The sequence below is a fragment of the Lissotriton vulgaris genome, chromosome 8 (genome assembly GCF_964263255.1).
Source record: "Lissotriton vulgaris chromosome 8, aLisVul1.2, whole genome shotgun sequence".
Lineage (NCBI taxonomy): Eukaryota > Metazoa > Chordata > Amphibia > Caudata > Salamandridae > Lissotriton > Lissotriton vulgaris.
Genome location: NC_141696.1, coordinates 13,119,347 through 13,141,020, shown reverse-complemented (window position 1 = coordinate 13,141,020; position 21,674 = coordinate 13,119,347). Strand labels below are relative to the sequence as shown.

Genomic DNA, 21,674 nt, shown 5'->3' with positions numbered 1-21,674 from the left:
TGCCATTTTTGCTCCTGCACACCACCACCTTCAGTTCGCACAAAAGTGGCAGTAGTGGTAGGACAAGGGCATGCCACACACCAGGGCCAGTTTAGAGTTCATACTGACTATTTTTTATCTCAATTCTTCACGCTCACACGATTTTCAGATACAAATATCAGACACCAGTGATACAGATATGATAGATCACACAGGTCCAAGACATCACAAGTTGAAATTATCTAAAAAGACAGTGTGAACTTAAAACATTACTCACAACCTATACTACAACCATAAATTGGTGAATCAAAGAGGGAAGGGGACTGCTAAATTGTGATGTCGGAACCCCAGACCGTCCCACTTCAAACCTCGTCCCAACATAGTGCAGCCAAGGAACAGGTGCGAAACCCAACTAAGTAATGGTGATGCCCACAGCTAACCACAGAGGAAGGGGCCCCAGAACTCCTCAAACTTCTGCAATTGATCATTAAGCTTATACATAAGCCATTCATAAGAGGCCATGTTGGGTATGTCAGCGAGCCATGTGTTATGAGACGGTGGCAAAACGGATTTCAAATGGTGCAATATTTTTACCTTCACCACTGGCAGAGCCGTGGCCAACCAGCATTTGCCTTGACTCCTCAAGTCTGAAAAGTCTTGAGGACTATTTTCAGGCTCTTTTATTGTCCACATTTTACTTACCATTTACAGTCACAGAACATTCTAATTTAAAATCAACTTTTGAATCAGTTATTAGGAAGACAGCATTAAAACAATAATCACATTTGGGTGCCTGTCTAAATTGAACTGAAGTGTCAGTCCACCTCCACAAGATCATAAGCCAAAGACGATTCAAGGTGACGGACCTAGTTGATAGCACCTCACTCTATCCCTGCTGTCTTATTAACAATGGTCATGCACAGTACTCCACTACCTGTCACACTTTGGTGCCACTGTTTACAGATTTGTAAAGCAAATTTAACACAAGGAGGTGCACCGAACAAAGCACATTTAGTCAGTTGTGATTTCTGGAATTTTCTTCCTTTATTTTGACATCAATACATGCTCATCAAAAGAGCCAACATGTTTCGTTCCTCCAAAACACAAGCTTTTAGAACTTCATCGGGGCTTTATATGGCAGAATGCAAATGTGCTGTATGGTCCTGTATTGGAGATGGGATATTCCTTGTAAAGATCTCATCCAGGCATCACGAAGAAAGGTCTCAGACTGCTTATCAAGGTGGCAAACTTTGACTATTTGGAGCACAACTCCGCTACCACTCCGGTACTACTGTTATATGATAAAAATTGGTTTAAAAGATGAACAGTTGCATTCTTTCTTCTCATAGAGAATTCCATGTTCTATTTTCTCTTTTACTTCCATATAAATGTCCTTCTGTTTGTTATTCAATTGTGCAAGTAACTGCTCCAGATGTGTACTTTCTTGTCTAACCTGTTCCATTGCACTTTCCACCTCATTCACAGCTATTGCAGCTTCATTTTTAATAATAGGTGGTCCAAGAGGATCTTGACTGAGTAGTTCAGAACTTTGAATGTTTTGTGAACTGTCCTTAGCTACCTCTGCTGCAAATGTTGCTTCTTGCTGACTCTCATCAGTTAACATTTGCATATAATTTTGGAAGGCTAAACACTCAATACTATATTTCACAACATTAAATGCATCTTCATAGCCGTAATAGCCTCCAAGTAATTCAAATTCAGCACGCCAAGGCTTGAACAGTTGAAGAAGTGCCAAATAGAAAAATTCTCTTTCATCTGATGTTTGGCAACTAAGTTTTCTGCTGTTTATTAAGTTTCCTTTAGCATGTCTCACTAAACAACCATCATATCCAGAAGAACTTCAAATAAGCACATATGTTCTAGATGTACACCTCTTCTTAGGTAGTATGTATCCAACATGTTGGATTTTACAATGTCAGTACTTTCTTTGTCGAACTCTGTACAGTCGATACTGAATTTCTGCAAAAGACTTTAACACTCTATTTTACATGCTTGCTAGACCTAGACTTACCGAACCAAATCCCCTCAAATTCGAGAAGTAACTGGCTGAACTCAACCTGTCACAACAATCATAAGAACCCACCGCCTTATGGGATAGCATTTTTAAACTAAAGCTGTACAACTTTTTTGTAAAAATATCCAGCCACATCTTTTTCATTTGAGTGTTGTAATGTAGGAAGTCACATAATGAGCCACAGCAATGGAGTTGTCTGCAACAAATTGAATGTCCATATTTGCATTTCATATTTGTGAATTGGAACATTACAATCATTAATGAACTTGGAAGCCTTGGTTCTTGGTTCTTAGGTTGTATGGATTTTTCTGTGATTTCCGTGTAACTGTATGTCTTACTGCAGACATTAAGCTGTTGATTCTTCCTTTTGAAGTAACCGGTCCTGAAAATACAGAATGACATCCTGTGTAAAATCTTCCTTTGCTTCTGTAATTTCATCTAATGTACTTTCCACATCTATATGTTTGGAAAAGTAAAACTTGTTCTCTCAAGCATTTGTCAGTAGTATAAATTAGGATGGCACATGTCACATACTGTTCTATGAAAGACCGCACACAGTGAAATACTGCCTTCCAAATTTTGGAGCATCTTTTATCCATAACATCATGTGAATCTGAGGAGCATCTCTTGCTGGGTACTCTTTATGTCAAAGAAATCAGTTATTTCGCCAAGAGGAGGATTTATTTTGTTGCATATAAAAGACAGCAAGGCTTGGAATCTGTGGTTAAACTATCTGCAAACATTAGTTTGCCTCTCGTAAAAATTCAAGCAGCTCATCCCATGCATATTCATCTTTGCATTTGACTTCTCCGAGATGACGATACCAATACTCGTTGGTGTCACGTTGGCATGCCATCAAAATAAATTAATTAAGTTGTATTCTAACTTTTCATCTTTTTCTTGAACTTTATCAGTAAATTCCCACGCAGAGAGATTTTGAAGATTAACACCTGGCTTCCGTATATGATTCACAGCATATGAAAGTCCAGACAAGTAACTCTCAAACAGAAGGTAGAATATGTATGGAATGCACTGACAAAATCTTGGATCATCTGAACATAATTGTGTTGAGCAGTATTCAGCTGCTAGTCTTTGTACCGGAAGGTCATCATAGCAGCCTCCTGCTCCAGTAGAAAACAGTTGGGGGGCTACACTCAAGGGAGCTCCTTTTGCTTGTTTCATTTGAAACAGCTCAATAGCATCGCCAATGAATTCTTTAGAATGCAGGGGGTGGATGCTGTAGTGCTCATACATTTGTTCTGATCTGGATTGGTCCACTTTGTTTTAGTGTGTCCACTTTATGCTAATGGCTCGTCCTCTATACGAGTTACATTTTCAGCAACATCTACATTTGTATGGTCTCCTTCTTGGTAGCTGTCTGGGTCATTGTTCCAGGCTCCAGACACCTCTGACTTTGGCAGCTTTGCACCTTATGGTCATACAGACCCTTTCAGGCAATCCCAACATCTCCAAGTGTGACCAAAACTCTCCCTCCCTGCAGAAAGTGTGCTCCCTGTTGCAGCCCAACAGACAATCTACAGCATGGTTGAGCTCACAGCTAGTTTTAGAGAACTTGAGATCCCACCACTCGAAGGAAACCAGAGTCAATGGTAATTGAATTTCACGATTGTCGGCGACTATGACTTGGTGGAATGTGTTTGGAAGGACCTGCTCTGTGGATACAAGCTAACAATGTCCAGTAGTCTCCTGGCTCCTGTGTCCCTCGAGCTCTCTCCCCATTGCCCACTCATGGTGACCCACTGCCGGTACTTTGTATTGGCAAGCATATGGGTTTTTGGCACCATCTCATTATGCCCCAAGGAAACAAGGATCATCTCTGCCTGTTCCCCAAAGCTAACTGGAACTCTTCACCAAGTGCTACACTCACCAACCCAGGTGTCTGCCCATCAGCTTGGGGCCATGCACTCTTTGGACATTTGAAGCTGCCCTTGGATTCCTCATATGTGTAGCACTCTGTGAATTGGGGCACAAACCTGTATGTCTGCATATCAAATAACCCATTCTTCTTAGGCTCAGACTGGGACTGGTTACCACCACTTCCTTGGGAATTATTTTGGAGGCCTTTAGAGAACTTTGTGTTTTTATGTTTTTCTCACCCCTCTTTCTTCTGGTGGGATCCCTGATCACTCTTGTGAGAGTTCACCTAGATATCTTTTTGACACTCTGCTGCTAGCCCAGAGTTCTGTCTCCTCAGCAAGCTTCCTGGGGTCAATCAGCCTGCTTTGAACTAAGTGCCGGGAAGCAAATACTGAGCATGTGCTCTCCCATTATCAGATTGTAAAGCCCATTGCCATCATTAACTTTGCTTCCTTGCACCCAACCATTCAGTTCTATTGCTGGAGTAATCCACAAACTCTATCCAGGATGCACTAGAGAGCTTCTAGCTATCTTTGAAGCTTTGTTAGTACTTTTTCAGGGGTCAAACCAAATTTCGCAACCAAAATGGCTTTCATGGGTGTGCTCTAGACACACTACAGGGGGGCATATACCAATATTCTAAAAGTGCCAAAAGAACAATTGATGGACAGAATGTTGGACAATGTCAAACATTCACACCCCAGTACAGAGATCTGGGCCTAAATCCATTGTTTCTTTGCTCCCCATACCCTTCCAGTTTAAACCCAGCCACATGTAAATCAGTCTTGATCCTTTAACTTTCTAAAAGTGGCAATTGCTAGACTGGCATTTAAAATTCAACTTCACCATATGTAGTGATTTTAAATTGTGAGTTCAGTGACACTAAGCTTGAAACGTCTATGCCTTCCCAATTGTGAATTATACTTAAAAGATTAAATAAGGTAATCCCAATGTTATCCTATAGGAGAGATGGACCTTAAAGTAGTGAAAAACAAAATTGGGAGTTTCTCACTACCAGGGCATAGAAAAACGGAATGGTACACGTCCTTTCTTTTGAATATATGGCTCCCTGCCCTAAGATTAAACAGGGCATGCTTTAAGGTTAAGTTATATTTATAAAAAGAGAAGGTTTAGTCCTGGCAAGAGGGTTATATTGCCAGGTCGCAGTGGCTGTTAAAAACTACAATCATTAACATTTGTAAATCGCGCTACATACCTGTGAGGGTCTCTCAAGGCACTGGGGGGGAGGGGGTAGCTACTGATCGAAAAGCCGGGTCTTGAGAAATCTTCTGAAGGCCAGAAGGTCCTGGGTCTGAAGTAGGTTGGTAGGGAGAGTGTTCCAGGTCGTGGCGGCGAGGTAGGAGAAGCACCGTTTTCCAGACGCGTGGAGCAGTGGCGAGGGCGAGGTTGGCAGAGCGGAGGCTGCGGGTGGGTGTGTGGAAGCTGAGATGGTTCTTGAGGTATGATGGTCCGGTGTTGTGTAGGGTGTGAATGAGGAGTTTGAAGGTGATCCTGTTGTTGACGGTGAGCCAATGCAGGCCTCTCAGGTGGGGTGTGATGTGGCTTCGTTGGGGAGCATCGAGGATCAGTCGTGCTGAGTTATTCTGGATGCGTTGCAGCGTCTCAGGAGCTTGGTTGTTGTTCCTGCGTAGAGGGCGTTCCCATAGTCCAATCTGCTGATGACCAGGGCCTGGGTGACGGTTTTCCTTGTGTCGGGGGGATCCATTTGAAGATCCTGCAGAGCATTCGGAGGGTGTTGAAGCAGGAGGCAGAGATGGTACTGACCTGCTTGGTCAGAGAGAGGGTGGAGTCGAGGATGACCCCCAGGTTGCGTGCGTGGTCAGTTGGTTCTGGGGCCATTCCTAGTGCTGTTGGCCACCAGGAGTCATCCCAGGCTGAGGGGATGGGGCCGAGGATGAGGACCTCTGTCTTGTCTAGGGGGCACATGTAGTGGACTGTACTAGGGAACGACACGTTCCTCGAACCTCACAATAGTGATCGCATTGCAGCGCTTGAACAAGTGACTTCTAGATTCTCCGCCGGCTGGTGGATTAATCGAATGCATTAATTGTATAAGAATTTTTCGAAGAGTATGATCTCTGAGGAGTGAATATTGTCGGCTGACAGATCCTCCTACCATCGTCTTAGCAACAGACGTAGGCACCTCCTCTATACAGGTTGTCAAACAGTACTTTTAAGTCCTGAAGAAGACCCGAGCTGGTTGCGAAAAACAAGCACCGAAATATAGGGTCGAAACGTCGACGTAGTGTCATTTATCAGTCCTTACTAAGTTCCAACCACAATCAGAAAATTCAAATAGGGTTGTAACCAATGCACTGTGATTGTTTGGACGGACTTTTTATTGTCTACATGTATGGTTTTGTGTAAATTGTATTACATGTTATTGTTTCATTTTAACTCACTTTAGTTTATGTAAGTCCATTGTATGTTTTTGTGAAAGTTTATTTCAGGACAACCACTGATAATTGTATAGCACGGTTTTTGATACAACTAATGGTTTATGAAATAATGAATATACAGGATTGAATCCAAAAATTAGTAAGAAAAATAGCAGACGTTACAAACCAGCGAAAAACCCGCTTAGCGCTGATTTTAATATCGCTATGCATGTTAGCGATATACTTGTAAATAGGGAGAAGATGGGTTAGCGATAATATCCAATGTTGTTTCACGGGACACGCCTCCCTTGCATCTCATCAGCGATGCAAGGCGATGCGATGTTGAAGCTAGCGTTAATCCCATTGAACACGCGTTAGCGTGCTCTTGTAAATAAAGTGATATTATTATTGTCGCATTTCGTCCGAAAACGGATGCAAACGCGGAGATAAAAATATTGCTAGCCCTTGATAATATGCCCCTAACTCTCTTCACAATGTCTCTCAAAACATATCATCAACAGATCACAGTTGAAAAGTTAAAAGTTGTAAAGTGCTCAGAGTCCCACGGTCAGCAAAAGCAAAGTCAGAAAAAATGGAAGAGGGAGGCAACAATTTGGGGTGAAGACAACCCTGAGGCAACAGGTCTAACATAAAGTCTTCTGCAACTGAAAGATAAAAGCTACAGGCAAGATCTGAAAAGAAAACTGCTGGCATTAGTTAACTCAGCACACAATATACCCTGATTTAATTATGTTTGCCAAAGACAGCTGGCCTTTCCCCACAGAATGTCAGTGGCCATATTTTTAATTTTAACAACTTGTAAAGCCCACAAATACCTGTAGGTGTACCGGCACCATAGACACCTATGTTACTTTGTAGGCTCTATAAGTTTATTTTGAGGTCTTATGACACTGTTAGATGGTGGAATGGACTGTCTGATTGCCAACTGCATTGGCCATACTTTCCAACAAATAAGTTGGTCATTTACCGGTAGCAGAGTAAGAGCTCCGTCTTACATTGCAAGGGCCATCTAACCCCTAACTCAAGGTTGCCCTGCAGCATTAAGAGTTGAGAGTTCTCTTGACCTGTTGTTAATCATGCGCTTAAGATTTTCCACCACAGGACTGTTGCCTCTGATGCATCAGGAGCCCCCCTCATGTAAGGTAGGCCTCCTAGTGTGGAATTTCCCCACATAGGTCATCAATGCGAGGCATAGCAAACTCATGCATAAAAAAACAACATTGACCCTCACACACAGGAAGAAACCATCACACATCTCAAAGTCATTGTTTTTGTCATTGGCGGATGTTTTTGAAATGGAAAGAAAATGCCAAGTAGACTGCAAATACATGGTGGCCAGCCCAACATTCCATCTAGAGGAGAGCACTGGTTCTGTACCATTGTAAACACTTTTATCAAAATGTTACCCACTAGGCAGGCTTGGGTCATTCATTACAAATGGCGGCCTACTGCTGGGCGGTGGAGGCAAGTGGTCTTCTACAACTCCTAAAAGCTGTAACTCGACTACTTATTGAATTTATTGAATGCAATTTCTTATGTCATAAACTATCTGAACCCCGTGCCCTGCATCCTGTGTTTTGATGGGAGCTGAATGAGAGGTCGGAAGGCCCCTGAAGACTCATATTCATTGTCTGGACAGGAACATTCCAGAGCACCTTCTTCAAGTAGCATTGCCAAAGTCAAGACCAGGAGGCCTGGGAGTTCCTGCTCATCCAGACTGCACTTGCCACTGTATAAAAGGTCTGAGTGGGCCTCAGACCCAGGGCCGGACTGAGAACCAAAACCGGCCCTGGCAAAGTGCTCGGCAGTCTCCCCCTCCCCCCCCCCCCCACGGGGCGTTGGGGGTACTGCTGAGCTCTTTGCTGGGGCCGGTTTTCAGTTGATGTTGTTACAGGGCTGATTTTGCAGCTATGTACCAAAAATGGCCCCCAGGGGCCCAAAACAGGCCTCCACCCTTGCGGCGTACCGGGGGATTGCCCAGTGCCCGCTACGGCCAGTCCGGGCCTGCTCAGACCTACCAACCGTACTTTGAGTTGTTCGTCTCATAATGAAGAGTTTACCATTTGGTTCATATTTTTCTTCATTCTGGTACAGATATGAACCCGATAAACATATTGGTTTTTCAAGGAAGTAATGCAAGATAACCTAACTGAAAGGGAATATTCTCTTTAAAGGATGAATTTCCCTCACTCACAGAAGGTGGATGCTTCATCATAGGGAAGCTTCTCAAGCAGTGACAGCTGATCACAGCGAAGACTGCAACTCCTTCAGCAAGAAAGAGGAGCACTGCGTGTCTTTGCAGAGATAAGGCAGGCACCCTATGGTAAGCTCAGTGAAGATGAGGGATGCAGAGCATGCAGGAAGTAAAAGTGTGAAGTGAATGTTAAAACTGATTACCGATGCACAAAGAAATTTATTAGTGCACACCGGGTCAGGATTAAAAACAATGGACACTTCAGGAATCTATTAACTCTTCCTATATGTGTCACAGAAACAAGCGGTCAACATGTTTCTGCAGTTTCACCCTCAAAAGAGGTGTATCGGCATTCACCAGGACCAATAAAGATATGCTTCTGTTCAAAATGTATTCATGAATAAATACAAAATCAAAAGTGGTCCACTGTAGAAGCAAAGAGGGATCAAATGTTAAATAACCTTTGGGGAAGAAAACAGATAGCTTACCATTCAAAGAAAGATGGCAAAACTATTGCGCTGTGCAACCAGGTACCGAACTTCAGTGGTGATTACAACTACAGTCATGATTGAAACAATTTCCATACCCAATACATTTCATTATGAATATAAGTGAAATGCACACCCAAGTATATCTCGTGTTTCATTCATTGCTATCATAAACTTGGGAGAAAATTCTCTGTGGTCCATAAATCTCCCTTTGTGTTTTGACAGATATGATACTAGCCACTTCCAGTACTGCTACAATACCAGGTGGGGTACCCTGGCTGGCCTGTGGCACCCATAGAACTGTATTTGGAGACATGTTCAATAAATCAATCAATCATGAGTTTGTCAAGCGTGACTACTCACCCGTAAGGGTCTCAAGGCATGTTACACAGGACATACCCATACCAAGTACTCTCTGCAGTCTCTTTTTAGTAAAGATCATGATGTGGCAAGTGGGCAGAGTAATAAACCGCGCCTTGTGTCAGTCCTTCATTCAGGGGAACCTTGAGTTACTAAGGCTAGGTTTATCTGCTATATTCAAGACACAGGTCTGCCTTTTCCATGCCAGCTGCTCAGGAGAGATGTCCACCTCCTGTACCTACATCCAGATCCTTCCACTAGTTGTTAATAGTTTTGTCCTTGTCATTTATCTGCAGCCATAGAATCCCTGTAACTTTACAATGATTAATAAAGAGAGCTGAAAGGATTACTTGGTTGGTTTTAATGCGTGCAGCCTCGTGGTGGGTGTTCCACTACAGTATTAATACAAAGGGGAGGCGTGTAAGGGAAATGTTTATTGACCTTGCATTGTTATGATCCTTGTAAACTATGAAAAAACCATATATAACAACGGGTCAGAAGAAACATAATGAAGCTATCTAGACAACTCCGTGCTATTGATAGGATACAATCCCTGAATCCGAGGTATTCATGGTGAAAAATATGTTCCCATCAGATACCCATCCTCTACCGCCCTACATCATTTGGGATCCTTCACCCGAAGGAAGTGGAATCAAATCCACTACGGATTAGGTAGATTGTGTCCTAATCGTATTTGAAGGAGTTGGTGGTGTATAAATGAAAACTATATGTTGGTATCCGGGGGCAAAAAGAGTTAGCAGTGCAAAAAGTGCTATATGTAGCATGTGATTAAGTGAGTTAATATTGGGTTGTGGGAGTGGAAATAAAAGTTCTTTAATAGGATCCTACCCACACCCAAGGTTAAAAAACAGTGCAAAGTAGTGTTAACAAATAACTACTTGGGTCTTATCTAGGTCGACATGTTTCTGCAGTGTTGAAGGTTCACAAGATACCTGTCTGCTTCATCAGGACCTTAACAATAAAGTGCTACTGCTGATAAATATGTGTTAAGTGATCAAAATCATATCACCCACAATCTGGGGAATGAACTCTCCACCTCACCCGGCTACAGCTCAGGTACAAATGGAGCACCGCTCTGTCCGTCGGTACTCCTCGCCTTCCTCTAGGCTGACGATGGGAGTTCATTCCCCAGATTGTGGGTGATATGATTTTGATCACTTAACACATATTTATCAGCAGTAGCACTTTATTGTTAAGGTCCTGATGAAGCAGACAGGTATCTTGTGAACCTTCAACACTGTGACTTCTGACAGCAAATGATCTGGCCCCTACACAGACTCTCAGAGAGAGACACAGCAACCCAGACTATTGTCTGAGTGTACAAAGCTGTTGTGCATGTGCTGTGTTTGATGGTTCTTCTGTGGGATGCAGAAGTTGTCATCTTTTGTCTTCTCCTTTCAGGCTGGATGCACGCTGGCTATCCCATCATGGCCCACACAGAATCAGCCAAAGGCCTCCTTAGCGTAGAGTTAATTACTGCATCGAACTGGGGTCCGCTTCACGAGTTGGGGCACAATCAGCAAGGCTGGAATTGGAACATGAGTCCTCACACCACAGAAGCCACCTGCAACCTTTGGTCAGTCTATGTGAGCGAGAAGGTGCTGGGAGTCAAGAGGAGCAAAGCGCATGGGGCCCTTCGCCCAGAAACCAGAGAGGAGCGCATCAAGGACTACATCAAGAAAGGGGCCAAGCTGGAGGACTGGCATGTCTGGATGGCTCTGGAGCCGTATCTGCAGGTGAGCCGTGAGGGGAAATGGGTGAAATCATGTGGTTTCTGCAGACTGTCTGTAGGGGTAGAGCATTAATGGAGTAATCTCAGAATAACCCTCTTACTAAACTTCAGTATCCATGACATTCTACTCCAGACACCTCGCACACAGCTCTCTTCATCACAAATGCTGCTCAGCACACATAGGACCCTCAGTCCTTATCACTACACTCCCTCCAACAAATGGCATGCATGAGGCATCAAACACAACTAGGGAATTCCTCAGAAGTCATGAAGCCAGATATGGCCAAATGTACCTGAGTTGTCTCAGATCAATGGTGTGAACACCTGATGTCCTTCTGTGAGAACAGGACCCTGGAGACATGGCAAAGATTTCAGAAGATGTGGAGTTATCATCATATACTTGGATAGAGTCTTCAAGAATCCTGCCTCTTTCCTGTTCTTTTGCAATTTTAAGTGCCTCACAAATGAGTAAAACAATCAACAAACCTTCAGGGACACCACAATGAAGGAAACCTTATGTAAACCCAGCCGGAGATAGAAAGTATCATACATGATTCACTACACCAATACATGGTACCTGTGGTACCCATGCTCTAAGGCACATTAAAAAAAGCTGAGGAAGCCACTAGGCAACTGGCAGACTCCAGGAATGTGTAGAGCCATCTTTAACTTCCCCTTCAGCAGCGAGATCAGGAAGGAGAGGTTGCAACCCAACCACAAGGAATCCTGGTTTCTAACTCAAATCTCCAGGGCGGAAAATCTGGGTTGAGACCAAAAAGAAGTGTATAAACCATAATTGATGATATGAATAAAGATCTACTATCCTCTCTAGATGCAGGTCAATGAAAGATATGAACTGGGCCAGGCTCTCACCCTCTTGAAGAATCCTCCAATTGGGTCATTCTTTCTGGTCAAATTCAGTCTTCTCATCATCAACCATAAAAGTCAACACGTGGGGATCCACTGGTTCCTCACGTCTCCACTAATGTAAAGAAGAAGCATATGACTGCTGGACCCATTGACTTTGCAATATTACCTGCAGCGTCATTGATAATACTCAAATCCATGTATTAATGGGGAGTGTGAAAACACTACAACTTGACTGAAACACATTTATTTATGTATGAAGGAGACATATCTCTGCTTGAGGATGGGACATGGGCATCTTCCTGACTTGGAGATCTGTTTCATTTCTTACTTACCTTCAACTGGATGTAGGAATTATGGGTCACACTAGTCACTGCCAAAGCAATAAAACCACAGCAGTAACCAAAAACACTAGCTTTCATCTCATGAGACTTCTGTTGCTGCCTTTTTTTCACTGTATTGATTTTATCAGAGACTTGATGGCCATCAAGGAATTATTAAATGTTGTGTGACCCAAAGCTCTGAAGAAAGATGTTGAAAACCAAAGAGATTGTTTTATCATCAGGAAATCATCCCATGTTTGAACTGCATTGGCTTCTGCTGGCACAGAGGACCACATTCTAAATACTCTTTGCCATTTTTAAAGCCTGTACAAGACATGGTCCAAAAGATCATCAGCCATTTCTCCTGAATTAGATATTAAAGCCCAACGTAAGATACAGAAATGGAACTCCATTTTTTATGGCCAGATTTAATTGACAAGCCACTGTGGACGGTTCATCCACGCGGTGGGAGCCCTGCTTTGGAACGCACTGACCCCAATCCTATGGAACATACTTTAAATCCACCAAATTCTGGACATTGACTCATTCAAGAAGAAGGGTTCGCGCAAACAGCAAGAACTGCTCAGGATCAGCTGGCATCCCATAAGAAACAAGTCAACAAATAGCAACCATCAAAACAAATAATTAGAGTCATTATTAAACAGCAATGCCCAATCACTCCTGTCTAATTCTGATAGGTCCTCCATGGGTCAAGATCCAGTTCTTGCCAGACTGGGTGCGGTCAGTGCTGTCCTTTTCAGCCTCACTTCTTCTTTCTCCTTTAAATACTGAGCTTCAGTCATCAGTTCAGAAAGTACTGTTTGGCTGGTAAATTTTGAGGATTGTCAGAAGTTCCAGGACTTTTTCACCAACAAAGTCATTGACTTGGTCACTGAGATTGCGGCAACCTCGCAAATTGACTGTCCACCGGTGGATGTCCCAGCCATACTGCCAATTACAATCCCGCTTTCTAGTTTAGTCTCCCTCACGGGACGGGTTAAGTCCGGTTCTAGGTCGGACCCATGCCCACCTGAAGTGTTTAAACTTGCACTCCCGGGCATTGAGGAGGACGTGCTGAGTCTCCTGAACCTTTCTCTACAAACGGGCCAAGTGCCATCGGCCTTCAAGGAAGCTCGTCTGATTCCCTTGTTAAAAAAACCAGGGGCAGACGCAAAATGTCTGAAGAACTTCAGACCAATTTCCCAGCTACCATTCCTGGCGAAGGTTCTGGAGCAGCATGTCCTTATCACCCTCTCTGAACATCTGGAAAGTAACATGCTGCTAGAACCGAACCAAGCAGGGTTCCGCACGAACCACAGCACGGAGCTGGTGATGTTGTCAATCGTGGATGAACTTAGGAACAGAGCAGACAAGAAAATCCCGGGGGCCCTGGTGCTGTTGGACCTCTCCGCGGCATTTGACACCGTGTGTCATGAACAACTACTGTCGCGGATGAGGGATATCGGCATTCAGGGCATAGCACTGGCATGGTTCACATCCTTTCTTCAAGGGAGGACGCAGAAAGTGCAATTGGGTGACATGCTTTCTACCGCAACCTCGATCACTTGCGGGGTCCCACAAGGGTCGGCTCTGTCACCCCTATTATTCAATATATACCTGCAGCCTTTGATTCGGATGCTTAATCAAATGGACTGTCAGGTATATAACTACGCAGACGACACCCAGATTATTATCCAGCTGGAGGATAGCCAGAATGCCTTTACCAGACTGCAAAACATTCTGAGAAGCACAGCTAACTGGATGTCCGGCAACTCCCTAAAAATCAACCCGGACAAAACCGAGGTGTTGCCGATTACCATCGCAGGCAACCCTTGGTGTGATCGTTTCTGGCCTGGGGAGTTGGGCACGCCGCCAGAACCGGCGGAGGTGGTCAAGAGTCTGGGCATCCAGGTGGACAGTAAGTTGTCCATGAAAAAGCAAGTTTCAGCTGTGGTGGGCTGTTGCGTCGGCCTCCTTCGCCAACTTAGGAAAGTCTCCCCGTTACTCTCGTTTTCCACCTTAAGGAGCGCGGTTTCTGCAATGATTTTGGCCAGGCTGGATTATGGCAATTCATTGTATATAGGACTCCCACAGGGTCTCTTAAATAGAATGCAGACGGTAATGAATGATGCTGCTAGGCTCATCTTCAAGAAACCAAGGAGTACCCAGGCATCCCCCCTCCTGCGGGAACTCCATTGGTTGCCAGTGAGGCAGAGATTAATGTTCAAGGGGCTCTGCATTGTACACAAGGCGCTTCATGGCAGAGCACCCACTTATCTGAAATCTCGTCTGTCCCTTTACAAACCAGGGAGGGCGCTTAGATCTGCTGACTCTATTTATCTGGTTCAGCCACGCTGTAGACTGACTACTGTGGGTGGACGCGCTTTTTCACATACTTTGCCAGCTATGTGGAATAAATTACCGCTGAAACTCCGCAATGAAAAGAAACTAATGCCTTTCCGCAAACAACTAAAAACTGTGCTTTTCCAGCAAGCGTGGGGTGGCCTTTAAATGTAATTCTGATGCATCTTTTATTGTCTAGCTGATCCTAACAAAGCGCTTAGAGACCCCTGGGTTATAGGGCGCTATATAAGTCACAATAAATAAATAAATAAATAAATGGGTGGTGGTTCTACAGACATTTTTCTCTGTACGCGTGTAGATAGTTACTGCCCCGTGTGATTTTCTTTGTGTTGTAAGTATTGTTATCTCTCACCTTTCACTGTGTGCTGGACCATGGGCACCTCCACACAATGTGGTTGATACTAACATTCAATTTGAAATATACACTTTTTGAGAATTATTTCTCTTCTGCTCATATTCAAGTCTGTTACTTACTGATCTTGTTGTTTAGTTGCTGAAAAAACAAGGATTTTTTGTTGCAGTAAATATGATACCTTGGTTTGGTTGTCTGATAGAATATTGAGGAAACAAATATTGTGTAGAGCGATTATTGTTTCAAAAAATATCGAGGACCAAAATATTGAGATGGTAAGTGCGATGAGGTGAGTGTAGATTTCCAACTCAACCCCACATCTATGCAGCTTGAATATTTATATATCGTCAAGGTACATGTAAGTGTAGTTAAATATAGTTAAAGTTTGATTACCCATAGTAGTTGACCTTCATGATATTTCTGTCCTTGAGATTCTTGACACATTATTTTGTCCACACAATTTCTTTTCTCCAATATTTTGTGCAAACACCTTTGGTTTGGGTGCTGGGTAACATTTATAAGTTAGTTCTAATTGTTTTGAATTAATCTTAGTTTCTGGTTTTCTTCAATTGTTTATGCATTTTAAGAATGAGGCAACGCTGAGCAGGCCGGGCACCTAGAAAGAATACAAGTAAAATAAATTACTCTCAAACTGAGTGAGCAGGTAAAACAAAGATCTTCAGCAAGTCCCCCTGTCATTGCAGGACAATGAGAATCAAGAGACCATTATTTAACCAGTCCACTAACACTCCCCCACATAACATATGAGAACAGCAGTATAATGGTGGGGGGATCTAGGTTTCCATTATGCATTCAGATATTCAGATACCATCAAAAGGGAGTATAGAACAAAGAGATACTTATCCCAACATAGGGAGCTGATGTGGAGTCGGAGCTGGTCTTTTTGTCCAAGATCTCTGTGTGCAGATGTTTTCATCTGCCAATGAACTTCTGGTGAAGGTTCCAACCTGAGACACTGGCTTCCAAAATATCATACCCGACAATGTCAAGGAGCCCCGGCCCCTGAAGTAGGAAGTCATGGATGTTAGACTGGGACCCGTGCAGGCAAGAGAAAAAAGTGCAGTCCCTAGTCTCAGGGTGAAGCGAGTGCCAAACATCCACAAAGGCTTGGCCCGCCAAAATATCATTAGTGAGGGCTCTCTCTCTCTGCGATTTGACAGGCACAATGAGCAGTGTGATCTAAGACAGGGTCAGGGGGTGATTTCCAATCCTCTCCCCACAAAGAATTAGGGCGTACATCTAAAATATGCTAGGACTCAGGAAAGGTAGGCTAAGAAGTGAGTCCTGCCTATGTTAGTGGCATATATGGAGCTCACAATCCCCAATTTGCCCTCTAACAGCAGATTGGCAAAAACCCATTTACCTTCATAGTCTAACCAGGTCTTCAGCACTTTGCAGAGGAGGTTACCTCCTATAAAGATGGCTATTCCTCATTTCTTGGAGGAGCTTTGTGATGGGGTCAAGTCTACACTGACTGGCACCCACCTCTTCTGTCCACCACTGTGCCTACTCAGTTCTGTTTGAATTTAAGAGACTCCTCAGGGAAAGGAGTGTTTCTTGAAGCAGAGCAATACCGGCATGTTTTGTATGGAAATAGTTACAGTTTCTTGTAGAGAGCATGGATACCCAGACACGGGCTTCCCAGCAATGATAGGGATCAAGAGAAAAAGAATGCACTGATTATATGAACAGGTGAGTCTTTAGTTGCTTTCTGAAGCTGGGAAGGTTACTGGCTCTTAGGTGAATGGGGAGAGAGCGCAAAAGCTTGGACACCAGGGTGGCAAATGACCGCCCTTCACTTCTTGCCTTTTTAGTTCTTGGAGTGACCAATAAAGAAGCAGTTGTTTGACCTGGGCGTCTGTGCTTTGTTATGCGGGACAATCAATCAATCAATCTATCAGGGGGTTTATAAAGCGAGCTACTCACCTGTGAAGGTCTCAAGACGCTGATGACTATGGATGTGTAGTCTCTGAGGGTGTTTTAACATGTGTACAATCAAGGGAGCTTTAAAGTCAATTTCTTTTCTCACCGGCAGCCAGTGATGGCTAGCCAGAGCCAGATGTGCAAACTGTGATTTTGGACTCGGGCTGCATCATTTTGAATAACCTGCAGTCTCCCGGGGACATAGGCAGGGCTGCCTAGCTAGAGCGAGTTGCCATAATCTAAACGTGAACATATAAGGCCTTGCACCAGAATTCTCTGGGATTCCACAGGGAGCCATTTGAATGTCTTCCTAGGGGCTCTTAGAAAACAGAAGCCAGTTCCTGTCACTTTCTTCACCTGGGAGGCCATGATGAGATCTTCATCCAGGAAAACTCTCAAACTCCTTACTTCTGATTTAGGGGAAGGGCAGTCACCCAGACATGAAGGCCATAGGAGACAGTCCCAAAGGCTTGAGTTGTTCCCCACCTCCATGACCTTCGTCTAATCGTTGTGCAGTTTCAGGCAGCTGGTGGCCATCCACTTATTCACTCATTCCTGGCAGGGAGACAGACTCACCACAACTTGACCGATATTCAATGCCAATGAAATGACAATCTGGGTGTTGAAATGCAAAGACCTGGGCACACGTCTAAATCAAGCTATAAACTAATGTAAGGTAATGTAAAAGTCCACTGAAAAGTAATGTCAATTTCCACTAAAGAAAAGTTTGTGATAGTGTCCAAGATTTATTTCTCAAGAGCAAACAAAAAAACAGCTGACACGTGTTTCGTCGCTTATCGGAAATAATCCTGCGACTTCCTCAGGGCTGAATACTAAGTGAAAAATAAATAAAATTGCTCTGCGGTGATAATTCCAACCCGGCTAGCTGAGGCTTCAAAAACGCCCCATCTGAATAGAAAGTGTCTATAAAGTACCAGTGGGGTCAAATCAACAAAAAGGTGTTTTAAATCTATAAGCAAAGAACGGAGATCAATTATTCGTGACGGCAATGTAGTCCACATGAAAAGTATTAACACTATGAGGGGGTGCGCAGAGATATTTTCCGTTTAGTAAGTCAAAAGGATCAACGTAGACCCCTGAACTTATTCACCAACCGTGTGCACAATTGGTGCTGAGGATCCCCTCTGCAGTGTCAGTTCTCCGATTGAGGACACTCGCTGTCAAAGCGGAAGCACCATACTTCCCGAGTTATGAATAACCCTTAACCAGTGTAGACAATCTGTGTGTTGGTCCATGTATGGCACCATAGTAAAGCCAGATGAACAGATAATATCAGCTAATGGACTCACATACACATTAAAGAGAGTGGAGCCCAGGGATGAGCCCTGGGGCACGTCACGTTTGACCTTATAGACCTCGGACAATAGTGTAATTACTTTTTTGTTTCACATAGTGCGACAGACCATTAGCATTCGAAGACAAGATCAACAGTAGCTTTGACAGATGTAGAGGAGAACTATAAACTGTGTACAACACAGGTAGCAAATCCTTGTAGACCAGGGTGACGGGAAGGAAGAGGAGGAGGTACAATGAGGGAGAACTATCTGTGCTCGAGTGGCAGGGGGTCTCCGTAGTCTTCCAAATGTGCTTTGCAAAGTCATGTTACATAGTGTAATCGAGGGCAACAGATGCTTGAAAGGAAAAGGCAGGAAAAGGAACGAGAAATGGGGAAAGGGAAGAAACCACAAACCCTTAAGTTGTGCACATGAGAGCCACCCTAAATGCAGCAGCAAGAACGGTTACAGGAGCTAAGAAACAAAATCACACCCCCCAGGCTGCAAAACTTAAAGTGGCTACAAATCGAAGTGCACTGCTATTTTCAAAACTACCCATCTCATCTGTAAAGCTCTTCACACTGGAAAACCAGATTACTTTGCAGCCAGACTCACTAAAGCAGGACAATTGAGAAGCCTTTGAAACTCCAACTCACTCCTTCTTATCCTCCCGAAAAGAGGATAAGCCTTTTCTCGCTCTTTCAAAGGCAACGCCCCTAAAATCTGGAATTCTCTCCCAATACATATCAACACTAACCCCTTCAAGAGCTTCAAGGGACAACTAATAGAATTTCTCTTCAACCTGCCATCTCTATCCCTCTGGAAAATAGCTGCGGAGTCCCACCATGACATCCCCACCTAGCTACATTAACCCCTCCGTAAAGTTTCCTCAACGATCCGATGCTCAACTTCACAATCTAAATTCTTTGTTTGACTTTGAATGACAAACTCCTGAAATTGTACTTAAACTACCTGAATTTGACTGATAACAAACTGAAATCTGTGTTATTATTGTACCATCAACCCTCAGGTGCTTCAGCCCCACTTAAGGACTTCTCTTTGCTCTTTCTTTGGAAGCTGCATCTGTTCCTCCTGGGTTGAGGGGTGACTGAGACCTGTCTCTATCTTCATGAAGAGAGTCCCCCACCTATTGGGAGACCTCATAGTCCCATTCCCTGCACAGACTATGCAAAGACTTCTAACATTGTGAATGGTGGTGAGGTGACTGCAAGGGCAGCATCACCCCAGTATTTAGGGGAGGATCAGACACGTCCTGGGTGATATGGGTATCCATGCTAGCGTCCTCCATCCTGTCGAAGAAGGATTCAAGGATCAGAGAAGTCTTAAGTTTTGTCATCCATAGTAAAGTAATTTACATCAAAGGCCATATTGGAGGTTGCATTGCCATGGGCTGAGGTTGGAGTGCAAGAAACACCCTAGCCTTGATGCTGAAAGCTGATGAATAATTTACAAAAAAAGAGATACTGCATCCCATATACAGCAGGCATCCTTGGGTTTCCATGTGGCTTGCATGATGGGTCTGACATGCCTGGGCGTGGGATGCAGGCAATGATGGGGCTTGGGGAGCGTCGAGGCCTGGTAGTCTGAGCCTGAATGCAATGGGTCCCTTGAAACTCCAGTGGTTTTGAGATGTAGGGACAGTTGGATACCATGTCATAACAATGTAGAAATGTATATAATGCTGCAACCCCTGACCTCTAGGGATATATGGGAACCGCTGTAGGCCTCCCAAGTTCAGGATGATGTCACACACACTGATGTCCATGCACACACCCCAAAGGTAGACAACGGAGCGTATGTACATACATACATAGCTCCAGGCAGCTGGATGCTGATAGACCCCCTTATCTCACATACTTACTCATTGCATGCAGAATATTATGTTCATGGTGAGTTCAACTGTCTGTCGCCAGAGGGCACGTGCTGTCTATGCCTAATATAAGGTAAACTATTCAGATATATAATTGAAATTCACCTGCTGATTAGACCCAAGTGGTGGAATGGGGCCTCAGGACACCACGTGATCATCACAGGCCAACATGACCCAGACACTCTCGCCCAGGGCTAACCTGGCTCCTCCCACACCTGCCCCGGGCCCTCTCACAAACTTGTATTATTTGTAGTACCCGGAATGTTTACCACACTGTTGAGTCGCGATCAGAGGACTCTTTGATCTCCACTCTCTGCTTCCTATAGTTATTGGTCTGAGTTTGTGTGTTTTAAAATCATTATATATAAAACAAATTATACATAATGTTTTGATAGTGTTGCACACAAATATTTTTATTTTATAATTGTTCAATTTCCTTTTAAATTGTATGTAAGATGTATTGAAAATGGTTTTAACCCCTTGGCTGCCGGGTGTTGTCCCCCCGCTGTGTGGGGGGGCCGCGTGCGTTGCCGCTGTGCTGTTGATGAGCTTGGCTCGTCATGAGGCACAGCGGAGCTGCCCTCGTGACGAGCTGAGCTCGTCACACCACACCCGTTTTAGAGCGTTTAGCACAGCGGAGAAATTATCCCCGCGTGCGAACGTTCCAACGGCTGTGACAAGCTCAGCTCGTCATGAGGGCAGCTCAACCGTCCCTCATGACGAGCTGAGCTTGTCAACAGCACACAAGGGGTTAAGTAAATGTGCAATATAAATAATTAATAATTCTGTGTTTTTAAAAGATACTGTCTCTTTTCTCCCAGCTGCAGGAATGCTTTGGTTGGGCCCCCTTCATCCAGCTCTTCTCCGAGTACCAGAAATTGACTAACATCAAAAATGAAAACCCCTCCAAGATGAACCTGTGGGCAGAAAAGTTCTCCAATCAGGTTAAGAAGAATCTGGCCCCATTTTTCAAGATGTGGGGCTGGCCGATCAAAGACAGCGTCTCTGCAAAGCTGTCTTCACTGCCGGAGTGGAAGGAGAACCCGATGAAGAAATTTGTTGCATGTCAATAATTACAGAAACACACGACTTCGAGAGATGAACATGGTTATCCAGCTGCTTCTGTAATAGCTGCTTCTAATACACGTGATTGCATATATTCTTCTTGTGTGTGTATGTGGGGTGTCCACCTCATTCCAGCCTAAAGCCCTGAGCTTTTTATCTTCATATCACTGATGTCAGGGGTGTTTCTCTAATTAGCTTAACCCGTTCCGTGCTGCCGTCGGCCATTGGCCAACGGCAGTACTACCTCCCTAGAGCTGCCGTCGGCCAATGGCCGACGCGGCCCCTCCCGTTTTGCGGAAGTGCCGCACTTCCCCAAAATCGCGGCCGCCGTTAAGGCGTTAAAGAAAGCAAAACAAGTCCACAACACCAGATTTATTAAGGTGATCACACGAATGAGCGTCCAGGTCTGGGAACTGTGGGGCAGATTTACAAGCCCCTTGCGCCACTTTTCCAATGTTCAAAGTGA

General features: G+C 44.1%; 1 protein-coding gene across 1 annotated transcript in view; it reads left to right on the top strand.

The window, feature by feature from the left end:
• Positions 1–21,363, top strand: part of LOC147693227 (TRPM8 channel-associated factor homolog) — a 63,878-nt gene extending 42,515 nt beyond the window's left edge. Inside the window, exons 7-8 of the mRNA XM_086933633.1 lie at positions 10,777–11,111; positions 20,965–21,363. Of these exons, the coding sequence (XP_086789759.1) occupies positions 10,777–11,111; positions 20,965–21,216 (587 nt within the window). The 3' untranslated portion in view covers positions 21,217–21,363. The remainder of the gene's footprint in view (positions 1–10,776; positions 11,112–20,964) is intronic.
• Positions 21,364–21,674: the final 311 nt, after the last annotated feature.